Raw genomic sequence first — 26,476 nt, forward strand, 5'->3', positions numbered from 1 at the left:
CTCCTGCAGAGCTCGACCGGCACCTAAGTGTAACAAATCTCTCTGGAAGAGGTGCTCCAATGTTGGAGAGCCTCACCTCAGTGCATTTATGAACACAGGGATACATCTGGGAAGCTGCTCTACTGGTTGGCCACTAGGGAATCTGCTTCCAGTATAGTCCCCCAAATCAGGGACGGACGTAGACCCTCACCTTGGAGATCGTACAGGTGTTAGTGGACTACTATCAGACATTGTACAAGTATAAACAGTGGCCACTTCACAAAGTCACCCATCCCATTTTGACGGAGATCCAGTTATCCTCAATCCCCATATCCCTTGTTAAGGAATTAGACCAGCCAATTACGGCTAATGACATAGTGAACGCGTTATCAGACAGGTCCCCACCCAGATTAAACTTCAGGCCCAACGGTTTCTCTGTTGAATACTACTGGAAATGTCATTCCCTTCTGTTATAATATCTGCTGGCCTTATACAACGAGGCAGCTGACATTGGAGCCTTTCTCCCAGAGGTAGACAGGGCCACCATTGTAGTGAACCCTAAAGTGGGTCATCCACCTGATAACTGTGCCTCATACCAACCAATCTCCCTTATCAACATGGAGACCAAGATGTTTGCAAAGATCTTGGCAAATCGCCTGTGACAGAACCTGCCCTATCTGATTCACCCACATCAATACAGCTTTCTGGAGGCCTGGGGCACCCAACACTGCAACCAGAGAATGCAAGTTGCGCTCTCTACAGCACATACCTTTGACACTCCACAGCCCTGCACCTGAACGACTTTGAAAAGGCCTTTGATACACTTGACTGGTCTTTCTTTGACGCTGACCTGAAACATGCCGGACTAGGGTCCAACCTCCGTGGCCTCATCAAGCTCTGATAATCCTGCTCAACGGTTCCCTGTCCCTTCCCAATCTGCAGAGGCACCCAGAAGGGTTGCCCCTTTCCCCACTTCAGTTTCCACTGGCAATCGAGTCCCTGGCTAGACTCATACACTGTGATGCTTGTATACAGGTGTGGGCGTGGGCATGGGTCCTGAGGAAGGGATAGCTCTGTATGCAGATGATATCCTCCTCTTCCTAGAGGATCTGCAGACCCCAGGCCCCCATTTCCTACTTTACATCTATGAGGAGGCTTCCAGGTGAATAAAGCAAAATTCCTGCTGGTCCCAGTAAGGATTGACCGGACCAGTGGCTCCTTGTCCGCCGCCTGTCATTCCACTATCTCGGTATCCAAATATCCCTGCTCCCAGAGTTGACATGGAGTCTTAACCTAACTCCTCTCGTGACCAACATGAAGAGGGACCTACAAAAATGGAGGCAACTCCTGTTGCATGTAATGAGGCAGGTGGCCCTCTTCAAAATTATGGTGTTGCCATGCTTTCTCTATGCCTTTCAGAATTTTCCCCTTCCAATCTCTAAGCAGTGGTTACAGCAACTCAACTCCAAGCTCAGCAGTTTACTGTGGGTGGGCGGACGCCCCTGCATAGCAATAGTCACCTGTTGAAAGTCCCCATATGACAGTGCACTGGGAATGGTAGACCTCCGGTGCTATTATGTCATTGCAAATGGTAGTAATTCATGACTGGTTTAACGTGAAATGGGGAGACCATGAGCACCGGGTGGAACTGACCTTGATATGTTTGGATGTGATGATGGCCAGTAGGGTCTATCACGCTCAGTGCTTAACATGAGTCGGTGGTTGCATGTGGGGCCCACCAGCACTTATTATTCCAGAACAGATGTCGATCCAGCGCAGGAGTAAAAAAAAAACCACAAAAGGGGAAAGAAGAAGGACAAGAACAACCTCCAGAAAGGAAGCCACCGGTGATATTAAAAGAACCTGCAGGAGTGAGACAAAGAGGGAGGGAGTGTCTGTTGGTGGATGAAAGAGGCATGAGGTGGAATGCAGACTACGCAGCCTTGGTATTTGGCAACCAGACCACCGAAAGCACTGGCTGCGGGTTTCTGACCAATTTGTATTCTGTTAAAAAGGAAGTACTGATTACTCAGCTGCTGAGCAATAAATGAAAATAGATAGCTCACCTCTTAGTGGACACATATGCGCGTCCCTAAAGAGGGAAAATGAGCAGATGTGAACTGAATGAGGACATCAGGACCAGGGTGGCACAAGGGTGCTACATCAGGGATTTGGACCAAAAAATACGGATCATACAATACCTACCTAATATATTCCAGTGGGTGAGACCACCCAAGGCCCTGATTTTATATTAAACACAGAGCTTTGGACTAGACCATTTCCCGCTGAAAGGCAATATTTCTCTCCGTGTTCCCATATCGGGCGTGTCACGCAGTTTGGTGCTTACTTTCCCTCCATGTTAAAGAACAGTAGACGCTTCAGCACCCAGGCTAATGTGCTGCATAGTTAAATTCATATAAGGTCCCAAAGGCGAGACTGATTGCATTTCAAATGCTTGTTTAACAATAATTACTTGAAAAGGTAAGCTGGAACTAAACATAAAAAAAGAGTTGGGGATTGCAATTGCCTTTTCTCATTTTTTTCTCATTTTGGGGTATACCATAACAACTTTTAGCGGACTTGAAAGCAAATGTGTGGAAGGACACTCTTTACTGTTCCGAACTATAAAATATTTAGTAAATATGCTCAAGGCAGGTTGAAGGACATTGAATGCTCTAGAAGTGGAATGTGGTCCAGAGTGACAACCAGTGGCAGAGATTACATCAAGCATTACAACCATCAAACTTGCTTTCCTCAACTCTCAGTTTCTCAGTTAGATGCGCTAAGTGTGACGGACATGCTAAGTGGTAGGTCCGTCACTCATTGAACTTAGGACTTAAGTTGCACCTCAATAATGAAACATAATGAAGGTGAAGGAGCTGATTGTGTTCCGTTTAGAGAGGACGTGGCCTTGAAGTTTTGGCCGGACTGTTTCGATTGCAGCAATAAAGTAAATTTGCACGTGGTTTGTCCCTTTATGCAGGCAACACAGAGCAAAATTAGAATGCGACCCAGAGTAATTACCAGTTGTAGAGATGAATGCAAGTATACACCCATCACATTTGATTTGTCTCATTTAGATACTGTACGTCCAAATGAATACCTATAAGTGGGCAACTGCACCTCACTCAACAGGCTAAAAAGGCTGAAACCATGCTGAGGTTTGTGTGTTCCTTTTCAGAAGATTCAGGCTGCACTCTCCCTACTGCAGGACCAACGCTGGTCTGTGTATCACTGGATCCTCATTCTAGTGGTTTTAATGCGCTAGAACAGTGGTACTTAACCTGTGCTCTGCGCACTCCTGCGTGACACTTATTCAGAAGCTTCGTGACTGTTCTTAAAAATTAGCATATTAATAAAATTCATATATATAAAAAGCAAATTTGAACATTTAACGTCACCAGGCCCGTAGCTATATACGACACAAAATCAGTTAGTTCTGCCCTCTATGGAGCAGAAGTATGGAGTTTTGATAAACTCGACGAGCTCTGTAGGTCAGAACACAAATTTTTAAGAGACCTGGTTATGCCACCTAAATATGTCTCCCCATGCCCCTTTATTGCTGGACATGGGTAGGCGGTCAATAGGTGATGTAGCTAGGTTACGCCCTGTACTTTTTTGGGCTCGCATTAGGCAGACTCCCAAGCTCTCTTCTTATGCAGAAGCCCTCACTGAGATTATCCGCCAAGACACCAGCGGAAAAATAGGCTGGATCCTCGAAATTAAAAGAACGTTGACAGCGATAGATCTTCGCAGTTGTTAGGCCAGTCAGGAACCCCCGAGGAGAGAGGAACTCAAATGCCTATATTGGGAATGGGTGGATCTACAAACCTAATGTGGGCAAATTAACGTTAGAATTTTACTCCCACAAACAAACTAGATATTACGAGCCTTTCCTTGATACAGTCAAGGCACCGAGAGACAGAATGCTCTATATGCACTTTAGGTTCGGAACTCTTCCTGTCTGTGGGGAGAAAGTAAAATGGGACACAAGCAACGGGAAAAATTGCCCATGTTGCAAGGCCCCAACCGAAAGCATTGCCCATTTAATGTTTGCTTGCCCAGCATACAAAACATCACAGGCAAAATGGATGAAACCACTTTGTCAACAACTGGGCACATGGGACCACTACACAGCACTATGCATTCTTAGGTCCAATCCCAGGCCAGTCTATGTATGTTGCGTGGCATCATTTTTAGGACAAGCATGGCTCACAAGGTGCAGGGTGCTTTCAAGAAAGTTATAGCCTTAACTGAAAGTAGGTCAGTGGGAACTTTAAGGTTATAACACTTAAGCTGCTAGAATTATTATGCACAAGCACTTTATTTGTCAAAACTCTGCTGCTAAGTCAAGGAAAATTAAACATTTCTTTAGTATTTTAATGTCCCATTATAATGATGAAGTATTATTGTCTGTTTTTATCTTGGCCTTTAAGGTTAACATGTATTAGATAATTTGAACTAAATTGTTTACTTATCATTGTTATCTCGTGTTTATTCTCAACAATTTGGACACAATATATGCATTATTGTATCAAGAACTTAACCGATCACTTTGTTGCATCAACTTCCTTGTAAATCAATAATGTTGCTTATCTGTGTTCTCTCTTTTTAAAGAATAGCAATGTGTTTTTAATCACAGCTTTTATGACATTTCTGTCGAAATAAAGCTTAAATCAATCAATCAATCAATCAACCATTTAAAGTTTTATGTTGACATTTGTTTTATTGGGCTGACATTGCATAATCAACATTGTATAGCTGAGTCGGTGTCAACATTCGTCCACCCTCAGTGCGTCTGCAGCTTTTCACTAAATCCCTAGCCCCTATGGACCCACACCTCCCCCCCACCCGTCCCCCCAAGTGCCAACTGTGTCTGTAGTGCTTCCACCACCCTGGGTTACACAGTCTGAGAGATGGAAATTGGATGAGGGGTCTGTCAGGCACAACAACTTGAGGTATCAGGGGTACATGAGCTCAGTGAATTCTTACATTAGGAGTGCTATAAATGGGTGCCATGTGCTCTAAAAGTGTCTCCTTCTGGGCCAAGAGATGTTACCAGCCTTTCCATTCCTAGGAGGTCCTAGAAGCGGTGCAGCCAAGCCAATCTCAATGGGATTCTTTCAGTGCCACGGAGAGCCAGTATAGTCTGGTGCGCCGCATGCAGGGCTAGTGTGATATGTCTGCCTCGTTTGGAACGGAGTGGGTAGGTGAGCGGGTTAGGAAGCCCCAGGATAATGAAGGAGGGAAACGTAGGGGGTTGAGTGTCGAAATGCTTCTCCATTTCTGTTAAGATCTCTTCCCAGAAGGATGCCAGTCTAGGGAACTCCCAGAGAATATGGACGAAGGTCCCAGGGGAGTCACTACATCTCCAGCACTTATCCCCTTTATCTGGGTTGATTTTATATAACCTGGCTGGGGTCCAGTATCAATACGAGGCAATCTTTATTGCCGTTTCTGTACTTGACATATTGGGTGTCATGTGTCTATCCCTATAATATATATCTTGCCACTCTTTCAGCGCTGGTGGACATCCACGCTCCTGTTCCCACCTCTGTTATGCCGGGGATTTTGTCAGGGGTTCCAAGCCTAACAGAAATTTATATAGATCAGTCACTATATGCTTGTCTGATTCCTTGCCAAGGAGCCACAGTTCGAAGATGGTTAAGGGTCTCTGAGCAGAATCCCTTTTTGCCGGGTCCATGACCCAGTGCCTAATTGGTGTGTAGTGGAATCTCTCCTCCTCAGGGAACACAAGGTCTGCTTTACGTGTACAAAAGTGATGGGGCCCTCTTTGCCAAAGAGATGTCCGACAGATCTTCTGCCTGGCCTCTACCAGGCTTCAAAGGCCCTGCGGTGCAGTCCCGGTGTGAAATCCGGATTTTCTACTATTGGAGTTAGCGATGAGGGGAACAATGTCAGATTATGTGTAGTCCCTACCGAGTCCCAGACCCTCATCAGAGGCGCTGTAATGTCTGAGAGATATAAGTTGGGGGCGGGGGGTTGACTCACCTTCCTCAGAATAGGGATCTTTTACAGGGAGGTCGCCGTGAGTGCCCTATCCATGAATAGCTATGATTTCTCAGATTCTGCACGGGACCACTCCACCAAGTATCGTAATTGAGCAGCTTGGAAGTACTGTTGTAGAGATGGGATACCCAGACCACTCTCACTCGGACTACACCAGCTCAGATTCCTCTTCATCCGAGGATGCAGGTTCGCCCAGACGAAGGCCTGAAAGGCCTTCTGTAAGGATTGAATTGCCCCAGGCGGGGGCCAAAGCGGCAGGGTCAAAAATATATATAGTTTTCTGGGTAGAGCCGTCATTTTAAGTGCTGCTACCCGTCTTAGCCAAGATAATGAGTATGGCTGCCAGCGGAGCAGATCCGATTTACCTTTATTTACCAGTTCTTTAAAATTAAGTGCTACCGTCCGGTGAATAGTTGGTAGGAGCTGTATACTCAAATAGCGAATCGAAAATGATCATGTGAGGTGTTCCTGTGTAGCCTGGAGCACTGTAAGGCTCTGAGCTTGTGATTTGGAGAAATTGATCCAGAGTCCCGACACTGCGCCAAAACCCTCAATCTCCTGTAAGAAGCCCAGGAGAGAAGACTGAGGATCATCCAGTGAAACTATCACATCATCGGCGTACATGGTTATCAAGTGTTCCTTCCCTCCAAAGTATACTCCCTTCACTTCTGGTGAGTCCCGTACTCTCTGCGCGCCAAATTGGGAACCAATCTGAGTTCCTGCCATTCATCCCGACTACTGCGTGTGGTTTCTCGTAACTGCTCAGTACCCAGGCACGGAATCTATCTCCCAGCCCTAAATGGTTCAGGACTTCTGCCATGTAAGGCAAATGCACCCTATTGAATGCTTTCTCCGTATCGATCGAGAAAAGAATTATCTCTTGTTGGGTGCTTGACGTTTTATTAGTGAGGTAGAGCAACCACTTAATGTTATCACGGGCATTGCCAGTTGGGTATAGAGCCGGATTGATCTGGTCCGATCAGCCCTGGCATCAGATGGTTCAGCATTGCCGCTAGTATCCCTGTGAACAGTTTTGCATCGACATTTAACAGCGAAATCGACCTGTTAGACCTGCGTAGTTTCTTATCCTTGCCTGGTTTTGAGATTACCGTAATAGAGGCTGCTAGCAATGACGAGGGCAATGACGATGGACCCATAATTGCGTTGAACACACTTGTGAGGAAAGGGGCAAGCAGACCGCAATATGTTTTGAAGAAAATGGCAGAAAAGCCATCCAGGCCCGGAGGCTCATTTGATTTTAACCTCACTATCGCAGATATGACCTCCTTCATTTTAATAGGAGCATCTAATTCCACCGCCTGGTCTGCCATCGCCCTGGAGACCGGTGGTCCCTCTAGGTATTCTGGGATGGGCTTGGAGGGAAGGTTTTGAGCTGCATACAGGTTTTTATAGAATTCCCCGAACCATGCCGCTATTGCCTCATCCCCCACTATCTCTTCCCCGTTTTCCGAGGTCAGCGTCTCTACCGTATTGGCCTGTCGCTGTCTCCTCAAGTTGTTTGCTAACATCCTTTTGCACCTATTTGCCACTGTATAGAAAGCGTGTTTGAGGCACAGAAGTAGGGATGCTTGTAATATGGTGGATGCGCTCCACCTCCTGTACTTGGGTCTGGAGCTTTGCCCTGATATCTCACTGTCCTGTTATCTGGTGCAGATATTGCAATCAATACCTCTCTAATCACCGAATTCAGAGCTGGGGGAGATTCATCGCCAGGTACTCCTTTAAGGCTGTCTCCAGTTGTTTGAGCGCATCTGGGCAGCACAGTAGGGCCTCCCTCAATCTCCAGGTTTTGGGTATTCGGCCTTGGGGTGGAAGAGCAAGGTCTAGCACAACTGCAGTGTGGTCAGATAAGTTACGGGGTCTATCTCAACAGGTTATTGTCCCCTCCCGGGCCCCAAGAAGCAATCCAATCTGGCATATGACCTATGGGCATGCAAGTAAAAGGTGTAATCCCTCAGGGTTGGGTGATAGTCTCTCAACAGATCCCTAAATCTCAAGTCCCGCATCCTGCTGAGAGTTCCCGCACTAAGGGCTCCAGTAGTTCCAAGACGAGAGGTGGAGCGGTCGAGGTCGTTATTAAAGAACATATTTAAATTGCATCCCAGAATCACCCACTCATCCTGTGTCGACATGATGTCCTCAAGTGCTTCCTGAATTGTCTGCTCCTGCTTCTCAATAGGAGCGTATATGGAGTCCACAAGTATGGAATGCGAACCTAAGTGTAATCGGTACCCAAGTAGGTGTCCTTTGATTCCTGCGACCTTCATCCCCACTTTCTCTTGGAAAGAGCGTGAACAAAGTACTGCAACCCCCGCTGCCTTATGTGTCATGGAGGAGAAGAACTGCTGAGGGAAGGTTCGAGACTTGAGTCTATTCCAATATCTACGTAGTAAGTGAGTTTCCTGTAAGAGACATGTCTGCTCGTGAGTGTTCGAGGTACAACAACACTGCTTTTGGCTTGACCGGATTATTTAGGCCCTTGACATTGAGGGTAAGTATCCTCAAGTGTTTAGTTAATGTGGACATAACATGGTCTGGGGAGCCTCCTTGCTGGGACGTTTGGGCCGCCTCCCTCTTGACCCCCATGTGGTGGAGCACTAAGAGTAATGTAATGTACTCATGTGGCAGCTTGCACCCGTAAGCAACCCCCAACATCAAACAACAAGAACAACAATGTCCCTGATATGTAGATGCAGAACAGTCCATCATCCCATTACCAGTCGTAGAGTTTCTATGTGGGTTTTGTGGCAGATCCAGCCGAGCCCCGCCATCTTGTGTCTTTCTCCTCCGCCCGCCGCCAGCTCTCCTGTCGTCAACGGTGTCCTCATTTCTTGATGCTCGCTGAAGTGCCCTCGGAAACCTTATCCAATACGGCTTTCCTCTTGGCTGCCATGGCCACTTGATCTGGGCCCGAGCCCTTGCGACCCCTGGAGACTCTCCGCCATCTTCCTCCCTCCTCCTGCTTTTGTCTATTGACTCATGTGGGCCAGCTTGCATCTTCCGGGTGGTCTATTTGAAGCAGTTCACATGCCTCTGTCAGAGATCCTAACTGTCGGAGTTGGCACTGCCATAGAAACATCAGGCGGAATGGGTGACCCCACGAGTTGGCCACCTTCTTGTCTCGTAGGAAGGTTGTGACCGATCTGAATTCTCGTCGCTTATGGAGCATGGAGGCTGCGAGGTCCTGAATGAGATGGACCGTTTGGCCCTGGACATCTATTGATTGTGCTTCAGGGACCTTCTTGAGGATCTGTTATTTCAAGGGGAAGCTATCCTTGATAGAGCCCCTTTTTTATGTACTGGCAGATGCCACTGAGGCTATGGCAGTGTTCACCTATTTGGAGCGCTGTACCAAACCTCCTCAACCTGCTCTCAGTTTGTGGCACTCTGTGAACTGGCCCCGTTATTTAATAGTCATTCTGTCCGCAGGAGTCACTGCTGATATGGCCTCAAGCTGCCTGGAAGCGTGAACCAGGGTACACTCCCATGTGCCCCATTCCCATGTGCCCCCACCACCGTCGCTCAATTTACTCTTTCCGCTCTAGGGGCCTGCCCCCGCTCGGAGTCCAGGGCGACCTCCTCGACTCGGGCACAGTTTCCTCGCTACGGCCCACTCTCAGCAAAAAGCTCCGGTTTGGTGATATTTAGTTCCCCCCTCCACTGGGCTGCTGCTGCCTGTTCTGTCTAGGCGTTTGGAATGGGAGGAGTTCTATTGTGCCAAAGGGCCCTCTACCAACCTCATTCTCTGCGCAGGAGTATCCGGGGCACTATCAAGTGCTGAGCCTCAGGTCTGGGACTATCCTGGCGTCCCAGCCACCTGCGCTCCCTGCGTCTAGAGCAGAGCTCCTTGCTCCCGCGGGTGTATTGATGCTTGCGTGTTCGCACTAAGCTGCTGGCAGGGCCGTTTCTACCATTAGGCAGACCTAGGCGGCCGCCTAGGGCGGCAAAAGGTGGAGGGCGGCCGGTCGCCGCGGCAAAAAAATGAAACCTCAACAGTCAGGAAGCATTTACAGATATAAATGAAGCAGGTGTTTGCCTGAGTAGAAGCTCAGATTCAGCAACGCGTTAATCAGCCCAAAAAATTATTGAGCTCGCTTGTGGCTGGGCTGGTGTGCTTTCTCCCCATATCTTATCTATCATCAAAAATTAGCTGCGATCCTTCCATGACTGTCTCGAGTGCTGTGCAGTCCCAGTGACGTTCCCGTGAGGCCATGTAACGTGCCTTCAATTCCACCGTTGACGTGACGTTCGGCGCCACAGGCAGAGGCTGTGTGCGCGCGGCCGGCAAGAGGCATAGAGAGAGAGAGTTCCCGCTGCTGCCTGCAGGCTTGCCTATCAGGTACCGGGGGAGACCTGGTTGGGATCCGGGTCAGCTGTGGCAGGCAGGTAGATGTAAAAAAATATAGGGGGCTAAAGGCCTGGTCAGTTACTTATAACCTGGCCCAGACTAAGTATTAATAAGTGAGCAAGCAGTAAGTTGAGCGCTGCGGTGTTGTCTGTCTGGAGCTGAGAGGGGTTTGAAGTGCGTGCAGGGCCGGGTCATTCCAGGCACGCCATTAAACCATAGCCGCCAAAACTCTAAGGCAAGAAGAGTTGTGCACAGGTGTAAGAGGAGCCCTTGGGATATGTATCATGAGTTCCCAGGATACACGGAAATCTCTGTCTGGGGCATCTTTTTAGGCATACCTCGGGGAACGTTTGCGAATAGAAAAGAAAAGTACTTTTATCTGGAGATGTAAATATCTGCCCATATTTTTATTTTATTATTATGAATAGGGCCTAACATGTGGTTCCATCAGTTATGATGATAAAAGGGCTATAATAGAGTTAATATATTAGGATTACACCAATTGCAGAGATAATTAAACATCATTCTAAACCTGGGATGGCTGGTTTCTTGTTAATGCTATGTGTGATGTGACGTGCATAATGTCAGTGTAATTATGAGTGACGTTTCAGGGACTATGAGTGACACTTTCTGGCAAGCAACATAAAGATGAGCGGAGGGAAGCACATAAATATCAGAAATTGCACTAATTTCAGCAACGAGAAACACTAAGAAGGCTTTAAACATACTGCACAGTCAGGTCATAGGACCAGAAATTGAAGGGCACTAATCTAGTACTCTTACAGATACTCTGGTGGGGGTGGCAAAACTTACTTTACTTAACTCTCTGTTCTTGGTGATCTGATCTTCATCCAGGCAGCCATAGCGCTGTGTGTCTGGCCTCGGCCATTGACTCTGCAGCAGCAGGCTAAGGGCTGCTTCGTGCCACCTCCCACAGCAATCATTTTCGGTTTGCCCCCAGGCTCGGACTGGCCTTAGCCGGCACCGGGCAATCCCCCGGTACGCCGCACGGGTGGGGGCCGGTTTTGAGCCCCTGGGGGCTGATTTTGTTACAGGGCCTTTAACCAAATCGGACTAAAACCGTCCCTGGCAAAGAGCTCGGCGGCTGGCCGAGCGCTTTCCCAGGGCCAGTTTTGGTTCCCAGTCCGGCCCCGTTTGCCACCAGTGCCCGTGAATTCAGGCAGCTTGTCAGCGTCTTCTCCTAGCAGCCACTGCAAACGAACAGACGCGTGCTAGAGATAAACAGCTAGATGGTCTTGGTCGACATAGCTGTGGAACAGATAAAGGGTGCTGGGTGCCTGCTTTCCAATAACCTAATTGTGCCTGAGCTAGTGCCATGGCCAGAGGCCTGCATTTCCTGGACAACATTGCTGTCGAGATCACAGGCAGCATTTCAGCTTTAGGCTGAGGTTGTCTCCACACCTGGAGGTGAAGGATCTAGAGAGTGCATTGTAGTGCAAACCAGGGCAGGGTCTGAGAATATATTGTTATGGTGCCCGCTGCCTCTGTTCCAGACGTTGACGCCCCTGGGGTCACTCTTGTATTTGACTCAGGGTCATTGTCAGAGCTACAGGTGGAAGTTCAAATAAACACAGGAAGAGTGTCCTACTCTACTGGGCCTATGCATGGTGGTCAAAAAACAAGTTGCCACTGGAGTGGTTAGCAGTCAAAGCTTGGTCTGGGAGGAAGGTCTACCGTACAGAAAACCTATAGAACCAGAACAGGTGTAAGTACCTGTTTTGATAGCTCTAGAGGCACACAGAAACGTTATCTTGTTTCTAGCTCATAAGTTACTTTCAGCCAAACAGACAAAGGACAGGTTAGATCTATTGTTCTACTAGCCAGGTATGACCAGCATCTAAAGTGAGTGGCAAGACTAGAGGCCATTCCAAGGCTCCTTCATTGCCTCTACCATTGATTGATGTCTCATGTGAGATGATGGACACAGGCCCATAAGTGTGTCTAAGGTGTGGTGGACCATTCCAATATGTACTCGAGGTGGTGCCTCTGAGATGATGGCGAGGGCCTTCTTGCACTCATCTTCATGGTTGGATTTTCAAAGAATGTGATATCCTGTCAAGGAACACATTTTACCTTTTCACCTTTGAGGGAATGTGAGAGCAAGCTAGAGTGATTTACTGCATTGATGTGTGCCAACCAACACCAATGTGTTAGTGCAATACTTCAAAAAGACCCAAAAGACCATAACAGAAACTCTATCATAGCAGGAAATGATTGAGGCTTCTAGCCTGGATGACGGGGGGAGAGAGTGATGGTAGTAAAAGGCAGTGGGCGGCATTTTTCGATTCTCGCCTAGGGCGGCAAAACACCTAGAAACGGCCCTGGCTGCTGGCGGCCTTTAGGCTCGGTTAGGGCCACTCCCCATCCATCAGCTGCCCACAAAAGTACTCACGGCCTCCTTCTTAACACCTGAGTGTTCTGGCTCTCTGCGGTAATCTCGAGGGCAAAGACCACTGTGCGGGAGCCCGTACCACCCCCGGCTTCGCCACTGGTCACTTTCTTTGCTCACCGGGGCGCGGTCCTGGATGCGCCAGGGCCACACCCGGCTGGACCGCCGCACCCTCGCCCTGACCCGGCACTGGGTCGTCGAGTCTTCCCTTCCTTGCTCGCGACAGCAGGCTTCTTCTAGCTCACCACCCGCTCCGCCAAAGCTGCTATACCAGACTCCAAACGCCAGCCACACTCCCTCAGCTCCCGGCTTCAACTGCGGGCCGCAGCCGCCGGCAGGCCAGACCCACCTCTCCGGCCGCCTCAGGTCAGTGCATCAAGGTCTCCAAGAAAAGGGCTACCGGTCCTCCATCGTTTTCGGAGGACCGGCTTCGCTAATTTACTCCGCCGCCATCTTGGCCACCCCTCCAACATAGTTTTAAACATTTCTGTAAACGTGTAGTATTTTGAATCTGAAATCTAAAAATTAGGTTGCCTTTCTTATCTTGATTTGTGTACAGCTAACAGATAACTGGTGGACTCAAATGAATCAGTACTAGTTTGCGCAGAAAAAAGAAAGCGCGTATTAGGAGCAAAGAACAGATTGATATATGCTAGAGTGTAGCATATTGTGTCGTCTTTTAGAAGTAAAACTAAAATTTGAAAAGCTCCCACTTTCCCATTAAAATGTAGATGTTTACACATTTTTGATTGTAAATTAAATAAATATTCCATATTTATGTATCTGTTTGATGTATACTTGTTCAAGCATTTTTGTGTAATGGTTTGAAATTCAAATCATACCAATTGCTTAGGTGGGGGTCCCAGGCCTCCAGTATTTATTCATTGGGGGCTTATGTCCAACAAGCTTATAGGTCTATAGTTGGACGGGTCGTCCCTAGCACCTTTTTTAAATATAGGGACGACCTCCGCCCCTTTCCAAGATGTGGGAATCGGTGCACCCCTGCAGATGGCAGTAAGCAGGCAATGGATGAATTTCCCCCATTTCGGAATGTCTGAACGCAGCAGGTCCGGATGCCGTCCGGACCGGCCGCCTTTTGGGGCATGATGGTGCTAATGGCATACTCTACTTCTTTTATTGAGAAGTCTGAATCTTCTAAGTCTGCCTCCCGCTCCTTTTGGATCATAATTGGGGCCATCTCCCATCCCTGATCATCCTTAGGTGTATCTATGGTATTATGTCCTGATTGGCGAGTGTATAGTTTAGAGAAATGGTTAACCCACGCTTGGCTATTGATGTTGCATGTTAAGGTTAAGAACCACTGCATTAGAATACAGTGCAGGGTCTTCAAGCACTCCACAGATAATTATGTTTTTTCTAAAAGTGCATTATAAAGGAGGTCTTAACAAGCACCTGGAAAAAAAAGTCAGAAAGTACTTGCCCAACGCTTTAGGGAATCAGATCTGTGTGGTGAATAGCTCAGGTGTAAAATTGAACTGCGTATAAATGTATCTATGTAGGACACGTTCATAGCACAAACCTACAATAAAGCAACAGAGCTCTGTATGTAATAAAGGAAGGGCCACAGACTATTACTGGGATGCAAGTCGAGGGGTTGTACTCCAGAAGTTATCCGCGACAAAAAATATGAAGAAGTGACTTCAAGACCAATTCATTGCATTCAATTTCGCCTCTCAAAAGCCAGGTGCCTAGGTGGTTTTCAATGCAAAGCGATGCCGGTAAAATAGCCCATCATCAGCCAAGGCTGAGTATTTTGTTGGTGCATACATTTTTCTATTGCTCTTAGCAATAGCATATGAATCTCGAGGCATTCTTACCACATTGTTTTGAAACTCGCTGATCAAATCTTTGAGTACTTCACTGTGGCCGTTTTTTGCTGCATGATGCAATGCGGTGTTTCCATCCTATCAAAGGTGAAATAAAACAAAAGTTACCATATTTTAACTTTGAAAATAATAAATCTTTACACCAAAAGCCTCTCCTGGTATAAACAAATTACAATACATACTACAATTGGTCATTCATAAATACAGGTAACCCAGTAGTGACTTACCGACATCTGTTGCCAAAGCAACAACCTACCATGCGCATTGTCTCTGCCTGGGGAAGGGTCTAAGCCATGACTCACGGGGAGCGCGCTTGAAAGTCATCCGTATTTGGGAGCCTCCAAATACCCTGGTAGAAAAGAGGGCTCTATTACGTAAAGAACGCACTTTCCATCTTTTCGCCAGGTGCACTTTAAAACAGGTGCTCTTGGCGCAAACAGAGAAAGTGCACCTTAGTACATGGAATGCGCCACGCCCAGGGCAGCCGCAAACTCACGCTGTCCTTGGCCAGCGCATTCATGTGAAAAAAAAGAGCGGCTGCTTTGACGCCACTCTGTGTTTCACAGTGCAGGCGGCAACCCGCCTGCACTTTTTAGGGGGATTAGAGATCCCCTTGCATGTTGGTGCAGTGAGTGACAGAACCCGCCAGCAAGATGCTTTCTGGGGGGTCCATGGAATCCCTCTTCGCCCCCTCCAGAGGGTTGCCATCAGGAGATGCACTGACTGTACACCACCTTCTAGGGGGTGCGCAGTCAGTGCTCCTCCTGCGTGCTTCTTTGCATCTGCGCCCGCATCTATAATACGGCGCGGGCGTAGAGAGACAAATGGAATCTCTCATCTGCAAGCTCATATGCCCCCATGTAAATGAGGGAACACCCTCTGAAGATAGTGCTGGCGCCTTATTTCTGCCAGCGCTATAGGTATTACAGAAGGGGACGCACAAGCATCTGCAGCCCCTTCTGTAACACCAAAGTGCCTCAGGGGCGTGCAAAGCAGGTGAAAATGCTCATTGCACCCCCTGGGCACTTCCATAATATGGCCCCTGGCCTCCTCTGACCTAGAGGAAGTACGTGAAATCTAGGCCTTTCAAAGACTGTGCAGTTTCTCCCTATGTCGCCAACAATGATTCAGGTCCCACTTCTTTACTCTCTCATATACAGCAATAGGCAGCATCAATCCCTTTTAAACAAGCATTTGCAATGCAATAGGTCTCGCATTAGGAAAATGTGAGCTATTGGTACTGTAAATGACATTTTTTTTAATATGTGTTGGCTTTGAAAATATATAAATTAATAGCATTGTTATTCACAAAGCCAATAACTTACATTTTCCTAATGCGAGTCCTATTGGCTATGGGAATGCTTGTTGGTAGCAAGCAAGGACAGTGCTGTTGTGGTGCTGAGTGATGCTGTTGTGGTGCTGAGTGATGATGTGGTTGGACTGAGTGATGTGGTGGTGTATTAGAGTGATGTGGTGGTGTATTAGAGTGATGTGGTGGTGTCCCAAAGTGATGTGGTGGTGTCCCAGAGTGACGTGGTGGTGTCCCAGAGTGACGTGGTGGTGTCCCAGAGTGATGTGATGGTGTCCCAGAGTGATGTGGTCGTGTCCCAGAGTGATGTGGTGGTGTTCCTGAGTAATGTGGTGGTGTTCCTGAGTGATGTGGTGGTGTTCCTGAGTGATGTGGTGGTGTTCCTGAGTGATGTGGTGGTGTCCCTGAGTGATGTGGTGGTGTCCCTGAGTGATGTGGTGGTGTCCCCGAGTGATATAGTGGTGCCCCTTAATGATGCCCCTGAGTGATGTGGTAGTGCCCCCGAGTGATGTGGTGGTGTCCCTGAGTGATGTGGTGGTGTCCCAGAGTGATGTGGTGGTGTCCCAGAGTGATGTGGTGGTGTCCGAGAGTGATGTGGTGGTATCTGAGAGTGATGTGGTGGTGTCCAAGAGTGATGTGGTGGTGTCCTATAGTGATGTGGTGGTGTCCTATAGTGATGTGGTGGTGTCCTAGAGTGATGTGGTGGTGTTGTGTGGCGTTCAGCAGTGTAAGGCATGCTGCAGGGTGAGGCATGGAGCAGTGTGAGATGTGCAGCAGTGTGAGGCATACAGCAGTGTGAGGCGTACAGCAGTGTGAGGTGTGCAGCAGTGTGCAGCATGCAGCAGTGGGAGTAATGCAGCAGTGTGCAGCAGTGTGGGCGTGCAGCAGTGTGGGGCGTGCAGCAGTGTGAGGTGGGCAGCAGTGTGAGGTGTGTGGCAGTGTGCAGCATGCAGTAGTATGAGTAAGGCAGCAGTGTGCAGCGTGGAGCAGTGTGAGGCGTGCAGCAGTGTGTGGCGTGCAGCAGTGTGGGGCATGCAGCTGTGTGCAGTGTGCAGCAGTGTGTGGCATGCAGCACTGTGTGGTGTGCAGCAGTGTGTTGCGTGCAGCAGTGTGTGGCGTGCAGCAGTGTGAGGCATGCAGCAGTGTGAGGCGTGCAGCAGTGTGTGGCGTGCAGCATTGTGTGGCGTGCAGCAGTGTAAGGCATGCAGCAGTGTAAGGCGTGCAGCAGTGCGAGTTGTGCGGTAGTGTGCAGCATGCAGCAGTGTGAGTAATGCAGCAGTGTGCAGCATGCAGCAGTGTGCAGCAGTGTGAGGCGTGCAGCAGTGTGAGGCGCGCAGCAGTGTGAGGTGCGCAGCAGTGTGAGGCGCGCAGCAGTGTGTGGCGTGCAGCAGTGTGTAGCGTGCAGCAGTGTGTGGCGTGCAGCAGTGTGTGGCATGCAGCAGTGTGAGGCGTGCAGCAGTGTGAGGTGTGTGGCATGCAGCAGTGTGTGGCATGCAGCAGTGTGAGGCATGCAGGAGTGTGAGTCGTGTGGTAGTGTGAGTAATGCAGCAATGTGTGGCGTGCAGTAGTGTGTGGCGTGCAGCAGTGTGTGGCGTGCAGCAGTGTGAGTAATGCAGCAGTGTGAGGCGTGCAGCAGTGTAAGGCGTGCAGCAGTGTGAGTTGTGCGGTAGTGTGCAGCATGCAGTAGTGTGAGTAATGCAGCAGTGTGCAGCATGCAGCAGTGTGCAGCAGTGTGAGGCGTGCAGCAGTGTAAGGCGTGCAGCAGTGTGAGGCATGCAGCAGTGTGTGGCGTGCAGCAGTATGTGGCATGCAGCAGTGTGTGACGTGCAGCAGTGTGTGGCATGCAGCAGTGTGAGTAATGCAGCAGTGTGCAGCGTGCAGCAATGTGAGGCTTGCAGCAGTGTGAGGCATGCAGCAGTGTGAGTCGTGCGGTAGTGTGCAGCATGCAGCAGTGAGTAATGCAGCAGTGTGCAGCGTTGTGAGGCGTGCAGCACGGTGAGGCGTGCATCAGTGTGAGGCGTGCAGCAGTGTGAGGCGTGCAGCAGTGCGTGGCGTGGCGTGCAGCAGTGTGTGGCGTGCAACAGTGTGTGGCATGCAGCAGTGTGAGTAATGCAGCAGCGTGCAGCAGTGTGAGGCTTGCAGCAGTGTGAGGCATGCAGCAGTGTGAGTCGTGCAGTAGTGTGCAGCATGCAGCAGTGTGAGTAATGCAGTAGTGTGAGGCGTGCAGCAGTGTGAGGCGTGCCGCAGTGAGTGGCGTGCAGCAGTGCGTGGCGTGCAGCAGTGTGTGGCGTGCAGCAGTGTGAGTAATGCAGCAGTGTGAGTAATGCAGCAGTGTGCAGCGTGCAGCAGTGTGAGGTGTGCAGCAGTGTGAGGTGTGCAGCAGTGTGAGGCGTGCGGTAGTGTGCAGCATGCAGCAGTGCACACGTTCCTTCAAAGGCGTCTGCAGAGCAGCGCGTGATAAAGAGGCGGCCGTTCATTTAACACCCTCTTTGATAATGGACAATAGGGGACTGCAGTCTGCAGCTGATTCAGCGATTCGGTCTAAACTTTTACGATGAGCTTTGAGCAACTTTACTAAAGACACAATGTACTTAGTAATATGGTGCCCTTGAATTGCACAACAGTGCATGTTCCAAACAGGTTAAAAATCACCAAACAATGGTTCATATTACTTAGATTTGGATAGTATGGACATTTTTTAGCTATAAGAAAACACACAATTTGGAAACCAAACGCATTCTCGCGCAAGCAGATGTGGCTTGGAAATGACAAAGTGAGCTTCAAAAATGTTCTCAAGGGAGGAGCTTCGCGGGCAACCAAGATGGCCGCGTGAGCTCGGAGCTCCGAAGACCCTCCGATCCTCCGCACTGATCCTGCTACCTATCCTGTCCCACGACGGTGGGAATCAACGGCGAAGTCGGTGCTGAAGCGGCGCCCGGTCTCAGACTGAAGATCCGAGCTTCCTGGACCGAATTATGCCGTCGTGAAGTTGGCGGGCACTACCGACGTAATCGACTGGCAGTGTTGGGACTGAGATGTGGCCTGCCTCGGGGCACTTCGTGCGGACCTGCCACACTTGTTGGACCAGCTGGCCCGGGCGGTCTCCTTCATAACTTTCCTCTTGTCGTACTAGAGGCGCTTTGTACTGTGTGTCTCGCATCGAGTGGAGGTGTTATTGTTGGCCTGCCCCTCCCTTGGACTATCCTGCTCTCGCTACTCAACATGGCGGGCAGAGGAGATCCGGACAAAGGTAAAACCTCCGAGGGTCAGCAGGAAGCCGACCCAGTCCCAATATACCATCCCGGAACGGTTTTCCCATTCAAAGGGATCGCCGGGCACGACGGGCCACACTTAAGACCCGCAACGAGATATGTCCCCTGAAGATCCTGAATTCACACTCCGGGACGTGATGGGAGCCATTGCTGGTGTGAAGGCTGAGATGCATAGCCAACACGAGGCGCTGTCCAGCAAAGTGGATACCCTTAAGATCGAACTCAATCTCATTAGAGCCGACCTCGGCAAGACGAACGACAGAGTGAAGTCGCTCGACATCAAAACGTCGAGTCTGACTAACGACATGTCGGATGTACAGATCGAGGTACGGGACCTGAAGGCGGCTAATGGGGCGCTTGCTCGCCGGCTTGACGATTTCGAGGGACGGGCCCGGCGCCAGAACGTCCGCATTACGGGTGTGCCGGAGGGAGCCGAGGATGGGTCAGTGGACTTGTTTGTGGAAGAACTGGTGGTTAAGAACTAGGCACCGGGCGGATTGAGCAAGTTCTTTTCAGTCGAGAGAGCACACAGACTGCCGGGTGGTCAACCAAAGTCGGGTGCATCCCCTCGCCCCATCATTGCGAGACTTTTCAACTATCGGGACCGGGACGCCATTTTGCAGGCGTCGAGGAGCGGTGGCCCGCTGCGCTTTCAGAACGCTGACATTAACTTTTTCCCCGACTTTACACAGGCTGTCCAGAAACGCCGGCAAAGTTTTATGGGTGTGAAGCGGCGGCTTAGGGAGATGGGGATGCGGTACTCTATGCTTTATCCTGCAAAACTTCGAATCGAACATGGCAACCGGACAATGTTTTTCGATCTCCCAGATGCGGCAGGGGACTGGTTGGACACTTTGCCTCAACGTCGGACCGATCCGGAGAACCAGTCGGAGGGTGCAGCAGGAGGTCCAGGTTCCCAGCAATGAACTCTCTGTCTGTGACTTTCTATCTGGGGGGGTTGCTGCGGTTGGCATCGAACTCGGACATTGATTCTTTTTCTTACTACTTGTGAACTTCTTAAGAAGGAGGGTAACGGGGGGGATAGGATGTCTCCTTTCTCCTCTGGGGGCTTCTTGTAGGTTAGTTTTAGGGGCGACAGGCACACTGCTAGTTGGGGTGGCTTTTAGTCTAATGCAGGGGTGCAGTGTAAGGGGTTGTTGGGGCATGTGTTTTCTTTCTGTTCCTTTCTTTCTACTTTCTTCATGGCTAGGATTCTATTGTGTTGCGACTATCGATGTGTTGGCTGCATTCCGGGGGGGGGGGGGTTGCTGGGGTGGGACGTCTTTGATGATGGGGGGTAAGTCTCTGAATGTATTGAGCTGAAACGTAAATGGGTTGGGGGACCGTATTAAACGTGGAGTTGTGATACAAATGCTTAAACGTTGTGTTCCAGATGTTGTTCTTTTGCAGGAAACTCATCTTGTTGGCAACACTTGCAAGGCTTTGAACAGGAGAGGGTTTAAAATGGTGGCCACTCCGGGTTCTCTACGGGGTCCCGTGGGGTGGGTATCATGGTGCGCATGTCCCTTCCCCTGGAGGTGGAGTCCAAGACCTTAGTGGCGCCATCTTGGGCCTCCCGGAGGGGCTGCTGATTCTGGGTGGGGACTTCAATTCTGTGGTTTCGGGTGCTTTGGATCGTTTCCCGTCCAGAGATCTTCGTAGTGCGCAGTCGTGGCTCCCGGATTTCATGAACACCATGGGCATGGTTGATTGTTGGCGACTCCTGCATCCCGCCCAGCGACAATACACCTTCCATTCAGGGGCTCATGGTAGTCTCTCCCGTATCGATTATATACTGACCCCCGCGGCTCAAGCGCAATCGGTTTCTAGTGCTCGTCTTATGGCCAGGGGTATTTCAGACCACTCTCCGGTTTGGGTGTCTTTCGACTTTGGCATAATGGCAGCAGCTAGGGTGGCGCCTATCAACCCCTGGTACTTTCGCAAACCCAAGACTCGTGACCTCCTTGCTAAGTCTATTGAGCTGTATTTTGCTGAAAATACGGGTTCAGTAACTTCGGCCGTCTCTCTTTGGGAGGCCTTCAAGACTGTCCTTGATAGCCGAAGCGCGTAGAAGACGGGATGAGGACTTGGTGCGGCTGGAGTCGGATATTGCTGACCTGAATTCCCAGTTAGCACTGGGACCGACGCCGGAATTGCTCCATGCTCTCGACCTGAAGCAGTCGGAGTATGGCGCCACTGCTACTGACGCGGCCAAGGCGATGGGTAGGGAACAGCAGGGTAAGATCTACGACGCCGGTGACAAGGCGGGTAAGCTACTTGCCTGGTTGGACAAGAAGGAACTGGCATCCCGAGTTTTACCAGAGATCCTGGGCGACGACGGCCTGGTCGTCACTGACCCTACTGCTATTGCCGCGTCATTTGCTGACTACTTTGAGACGATCTATACGTCTGTCTCCGCTCTATCCGAATCGGACTCGGCTTCCTTTTTGGAAGAGATTGAGCTCCCTTGTTTGTCGGATGTTGAGCGCGAAGACATGGACCGCGGCATGACGGTAGACGAAGTTGCATTGGCGATAAGGTCGCTGCGCTCTGGGAAAGCTCCGGGACCCAATGGTATCCCAGTGGAGCTGTACAAACTCAAGGCGGACACCGTCGCTGCACCCCTGAGGAATATGTTCCTGGCGGCTCGAGAGGCCGGCGAGCTCCCGCTTGATCAACGTTTGGCCACTATTGTGGTCATTCACAAAGAGGGGAAGCCTCGAGATCTATGTCGGTCATACCGTCCTATTTCCCTGTTAAATGCCGAGCCTAAAATCCTGGCGAAGCTACTAGCCAATCGGCTAGTGGGTGTGATTGCGGACTTGGTTCACCCGGACCAGTCTGGTTTCATCCCACATCGGAACACGGCCCTTAATCTCCGCAGGCTTCATGCGGTTATGGCGCGAGCTCACATGCTCACAGAACCGACTGTGCTTGCCTCGCTTGACGCGACGATGGCGTTTGACTCGCTTGAGTGGAATTACCTCTGGGCGGTGCTTGCTAAATTCGGGTTTGGGCCTGACTACATTAGTTGGGTTCGGCTCCTTTACTCTTCCCCGATGGCCAACGTGACGGTGAACGGTCGTTTGTTGGCCTCATTTGCCTTGCGCAGAGGTACTAGACAGGGCTGTCCGCTGTCACCGCTCCTTTTTGCTTTAGCGCTTGAGCTGTTGGCCGCATGGGTCCGTACGCATCCTGATATTGCTGGTATCAAATGGTCGCCGGGCTTTGAGGATCGCGATTCGCTTTATGCAGACGACATCCTTCTCTATCTCACCTCTCCCTGTCGGTCTTTGATTATGGCATTCGACGTACTGGGTACTTTTGGTGGTTACTCGGGCCTGGTCATCAATTGGTCCAAGTCCTACCTCTATGTGCTGTGTGGGGACACTCCGCGTCTCCCTAGAGGCTGCGCTATACAGATCTCGCAACAGGGATTCAAGTACTTGGGCATCTATATTTCCATGGATGCCCGTACACGTTATGCTAACAACTTACTCCCCCCTCTGGCGCGCTTGCGGCGAGATGTGGAGGGTTGGAAGAGATTGCCGCTGTCCCTGTTGGGCCGCGCGGCATTGTTTAAAATGATGTCCCTGCCGAGGTTCCTCTATGCGCTCCAGAACACACAAGACCCAGTGCCGTCCAAGTACTTTGGAGAGGTTGAGAGCCTGCAGCGCACCTTATTGTGGGATGGCAGACCGCGGATCTCTATTGCTAAATTGACTATACCGTGGTACGACGGGGGCATTGCCTTGCCGGACATACGCCGCTATTATTGGGCGTCTCAGCTGGCGGCTATTAACCACGGTTTTTACGGACCGGCAGTCAACCCGGGATACGCCATGGATCGCTGGCTCATGAATGACGGGATGTACTATAGGGCGCTGTATTCTAGATCTCTGGACCGGAAACTAACTGGACCCACTAAGACGGTGGTGCACGTGTGGAGGGTGGTGACCAAAACTTTGGGCTGGCAGGGTAGGCTCACCATGGCTACTCCCCTGTACGATTGTGACCTGCTGGGGAAACTGTGGCACTCCAAGGTGTTTGACCGGTGGGACCTCATTGGCATTTCCAAGGTCGCAGACATGTTGTCTAGGGGGGAAATCAAATCGTTCACTGCTCTACAGGCCGAGTTCCAACTGGAAGCCACGGAATACTTTCGATACGCACAGCTACGACACGCACTCACATCTTCTATGCCTGTGGGAGAGAAGGTTCCTGAATCGTCCCCGTTAGAAGACAGGGTGTTGGACGGCCATATGCCTGACAGTGCCATTTCCCTAACCTATAAAAAACTTATTAATGTGCGAATGGACCTACTGGTGAAACTGCGAGACCTCTGGGTGAATGACGGGATTGAGATGGATGATGAGGAATGGCAGTCAGCGGTCTCCTCCCCTAAGGAGGTGGCCATCTCTGCCAGGCTGCGATTGGTCCAGTTGAAGGTGCTCCACAGGATCTATGTCACAGGCCCCAGATTAATTCACATGGGACTCTCCCAGGATGGCCTTTGCAGGAGAGGATGTGGCGCAACGGCCACCTTTATGCACATACTCTGGGAGTGTCAAGTCATTGCTTCATATTGGGAGCGTGTGCATGCGACAATGAGAGTTGTGACTGGTGTGACCCTGCATGCGGAGGCTCGGCGCTGTCTGTTGAACGTGTGGGGTCCGACTGACTACAATACGGCTCAGACCCGATGGGTCACCCTGGGCAATATGATAGCTAAGAGAGACATCGCCCAGAGATGGGGTGCTCCGACTCCCCCTACTGTTAGTCTTTGGAAAACCAATATGGATTGGTGCATGCTCCGAGAGAAGACTGTTTACATGGCCCGGGGTAAGCCCAAGATGTGGGGGTTGATCTGGAGTGCTTGGAACTCGTATAGAGGAGACATTTGTGCACCCCTGGAGATGGTTCAGCCGGAGATCCGCCTTTCTCCATAGCTCCCCCTTCCCTAGGTTCCACATGGTTAATCCTGATTTTCTGCTCCCCGTCCATATGATTGTCTTGTATCCTGATGCTTGTATGCTGTATCGACCCCGCCTCTCCCCGTGACATGTGCCTTACCATTTTTATGCTCCTTAGCCTTGTAGTTCTTCTTCTCTCTTTTTCTTTCTTCCCTTCCCTCTCCTCTCTTCTCTTTTCTTGGCTATGTTGGTTTCTCTCGTTGTTTTAGATTTCTTCATATCATAAAATTAAACCTGACTACTCCTGTATTTTTGTTTTGTACATGTTTTCGAATTGGGTCACAATGCTGCCTGGCCTCCGGGATGTACGGCTGAATAGCGGTGTACTTTGTTTTGGTAAATAAAGGTTTTCCAAAAAAAAAAAAAAAATGTTCTCAAGATGTTTATCGGCGCACTGTTGTCTTCCAACTTGTACAAGTAAATAAATGGCCGATTCCCGCAACGTGGAAAAATACCTTTTATGGGAAATCGTAAATTGGATAGCTGGTGGAAGTGCCGGTGAACGAAGTCTACTCACCAGATCATTTCCTAAATACCTTGTACCCAGACCTGGCTGTCACTTCACAATTCGACAGTCATTACGTCATTTAGTTTGGCTGCTTTGCTTAAAGTCAGCAGAGACTACAGCCCCCAGAAAGCACTGATATGCAAAATAAAAATCGATGTCTGGACCTATTTAGTTTGCAGTACAGAATGAGCTGGCGCACCTAATATTATCTTGTCTGTGTGTTAGTCGGTGTAAAACGTGCCTTTCGGCCGGTAGACTGTTCTTATGTCAAGGTCTCTTAAAGCGACCTCCAGCTGTCTAACTGCGGCCTGTCTACCGACAGTCACTCATGTATGTTCTATCTTTGGTTGCATTACCTGCTTTCCTGGGTAGGGAGGAAGAACTGCATTATTTTAACAGCGGAGTCATGTGTATGAGGATTTAACAGCAAAAAGACCAACATTTATGAACAGTATTTCCGGTGAAAAAAAACTATGACTAATAAAACCAGTCTTCTAAAAATCCGGCCGAAAAAATAAACGAGCGGCAAAGAGCAAAAACAAAGTGGACACACAATGTCAACAGATATATTCCTTCGTAGCACGTCTCTGTGGGCTAAAACATTTATTTTAAAGAATTCAGACTTTACTACGAATTGACGGAATGGAAGTTCATGTCCCCAAACCAATGACTATGCTCAAAACACTTCCGTATGTCTGGATTTGGATACAAAATCCCAAACTATTTAGACTTTCAGAGAGTTGTCTGCGAACACACAACGCCTAACTTTAAACAAGCAAACTCATCTAGATCCAAGTGCAAAAAAAATACCATTATTAATGCTTGTTCAAGGCTTATATTCAAATTGAGCCCAAGTCTGTTAACATGGAATAGATACAGTTAAAACGAGCGTCACCCTGCAGCCGATGATGAGTGGGAGGGCGGGGGCTGCCTGCGCATGCGCGCCACTCTGCAGTTTTGTTTTGCCGAGCGCGAGGCCGGAGAAGAGAAGTGCCGCATGAAGTCCCGGGTCCCAGGAGGGGGCTCGGGTGAAGACCAGCGGGGAGACTGTGGGGCCCCCATGCCTATGGGGAGAACTCCGCTTCTTGGTAGAGGAGCTCGAGTGTTCTGCGGGGCTCCCTTGGCAGATGGTGCGAGCCCGAGCCTGACTCCGGTAAGGTAAGGGGGGTGGGGGCTGTGTGCCGTGTGCCTGTATGTGTGTGCATGCGCGCGCCTGTGTGTGTGTGTGTGTGTGTGTGCGTGCATGCAGAGGGGTGGGGGCTGGCTGTGTCTGTGTGAGCAGGGGCTGGCTGTGAGTTACTCTGCGCAAGCGCGTCAGAGAGGCGCGCTCCCGCAGTGAAATCTGGAAGGGAAAAGCGCGTGGGAGATCGCCGTCTCACATTCCCCCAGACACGCCAGCAAAAGATGTCTTCGCAGACACAAAGCATGCTTCGCATGCTTTTTAGGTCTGCTCGCCCTAAAAAAGGTGAACGGCTACTGATGTTCCCGTTCTTTCCTATTTGGCATCATTGCCCTCCTTTGATAGCATTTTGTACATGTTGTTTTATGGATTGCTGGACCATCTCTGATTAGGCCATTTTGTTAGGTCTCGCCTAGGCAGTGCATGCGCTGTCTCACTGAGACATGCAGTATATGCTTTACTAGGTGAGACCTCACCTCCTTTTTAGGTCTCGCCTAGGCAGCCCGCATTTGATGCTCTAGGACATGGGTACTCACAAACTTTCTCTCGGGGGCCAAATTTACAGTGTGGTTTGTGTCCGAGGGCCGCACCGGTGGGGG

General features: G+C 49.8%; 1 protein-coding gene across 1 annotated transcript in view; it reads right to left on the minus strand.

Annotated features, from left to right (window-relative positions):
• Positions 1-26,476, minus strand: part of ANKDD1B (ankyrin repeat and death domain containing 1B) — a 602,007-nt gene that overhangs the window by 298,078 nt on the left and 277,453 nt on the right. The window contains exon 7 of the mRNA XM_086960762.1: positions 14,627-14,713. Within this exon, the coding sequence (XP_086816888.1) occupies positions 14,627-14,713 (87 nt within the window). The remainder of the gene's footprint in view (positions 1-14,626; positions 14,714-26,476) is intronic.

The sequence above is a fragment of the Lissotriton vulgaris genome, chromosome 3_1, assembly GCF_964263255.1.
Source record: "Lissotriton vulgaris chromosome 3_1, aLisVul1.2, whole genome shotgun sequence".
NCBI classification, from domain to species: domain Eukaryota; kingdom Metazoa; phylum Chordata; class Amphibia; order Caudata; family Salamandridae; genus Lissotriton; species Lissotriton vulgaris.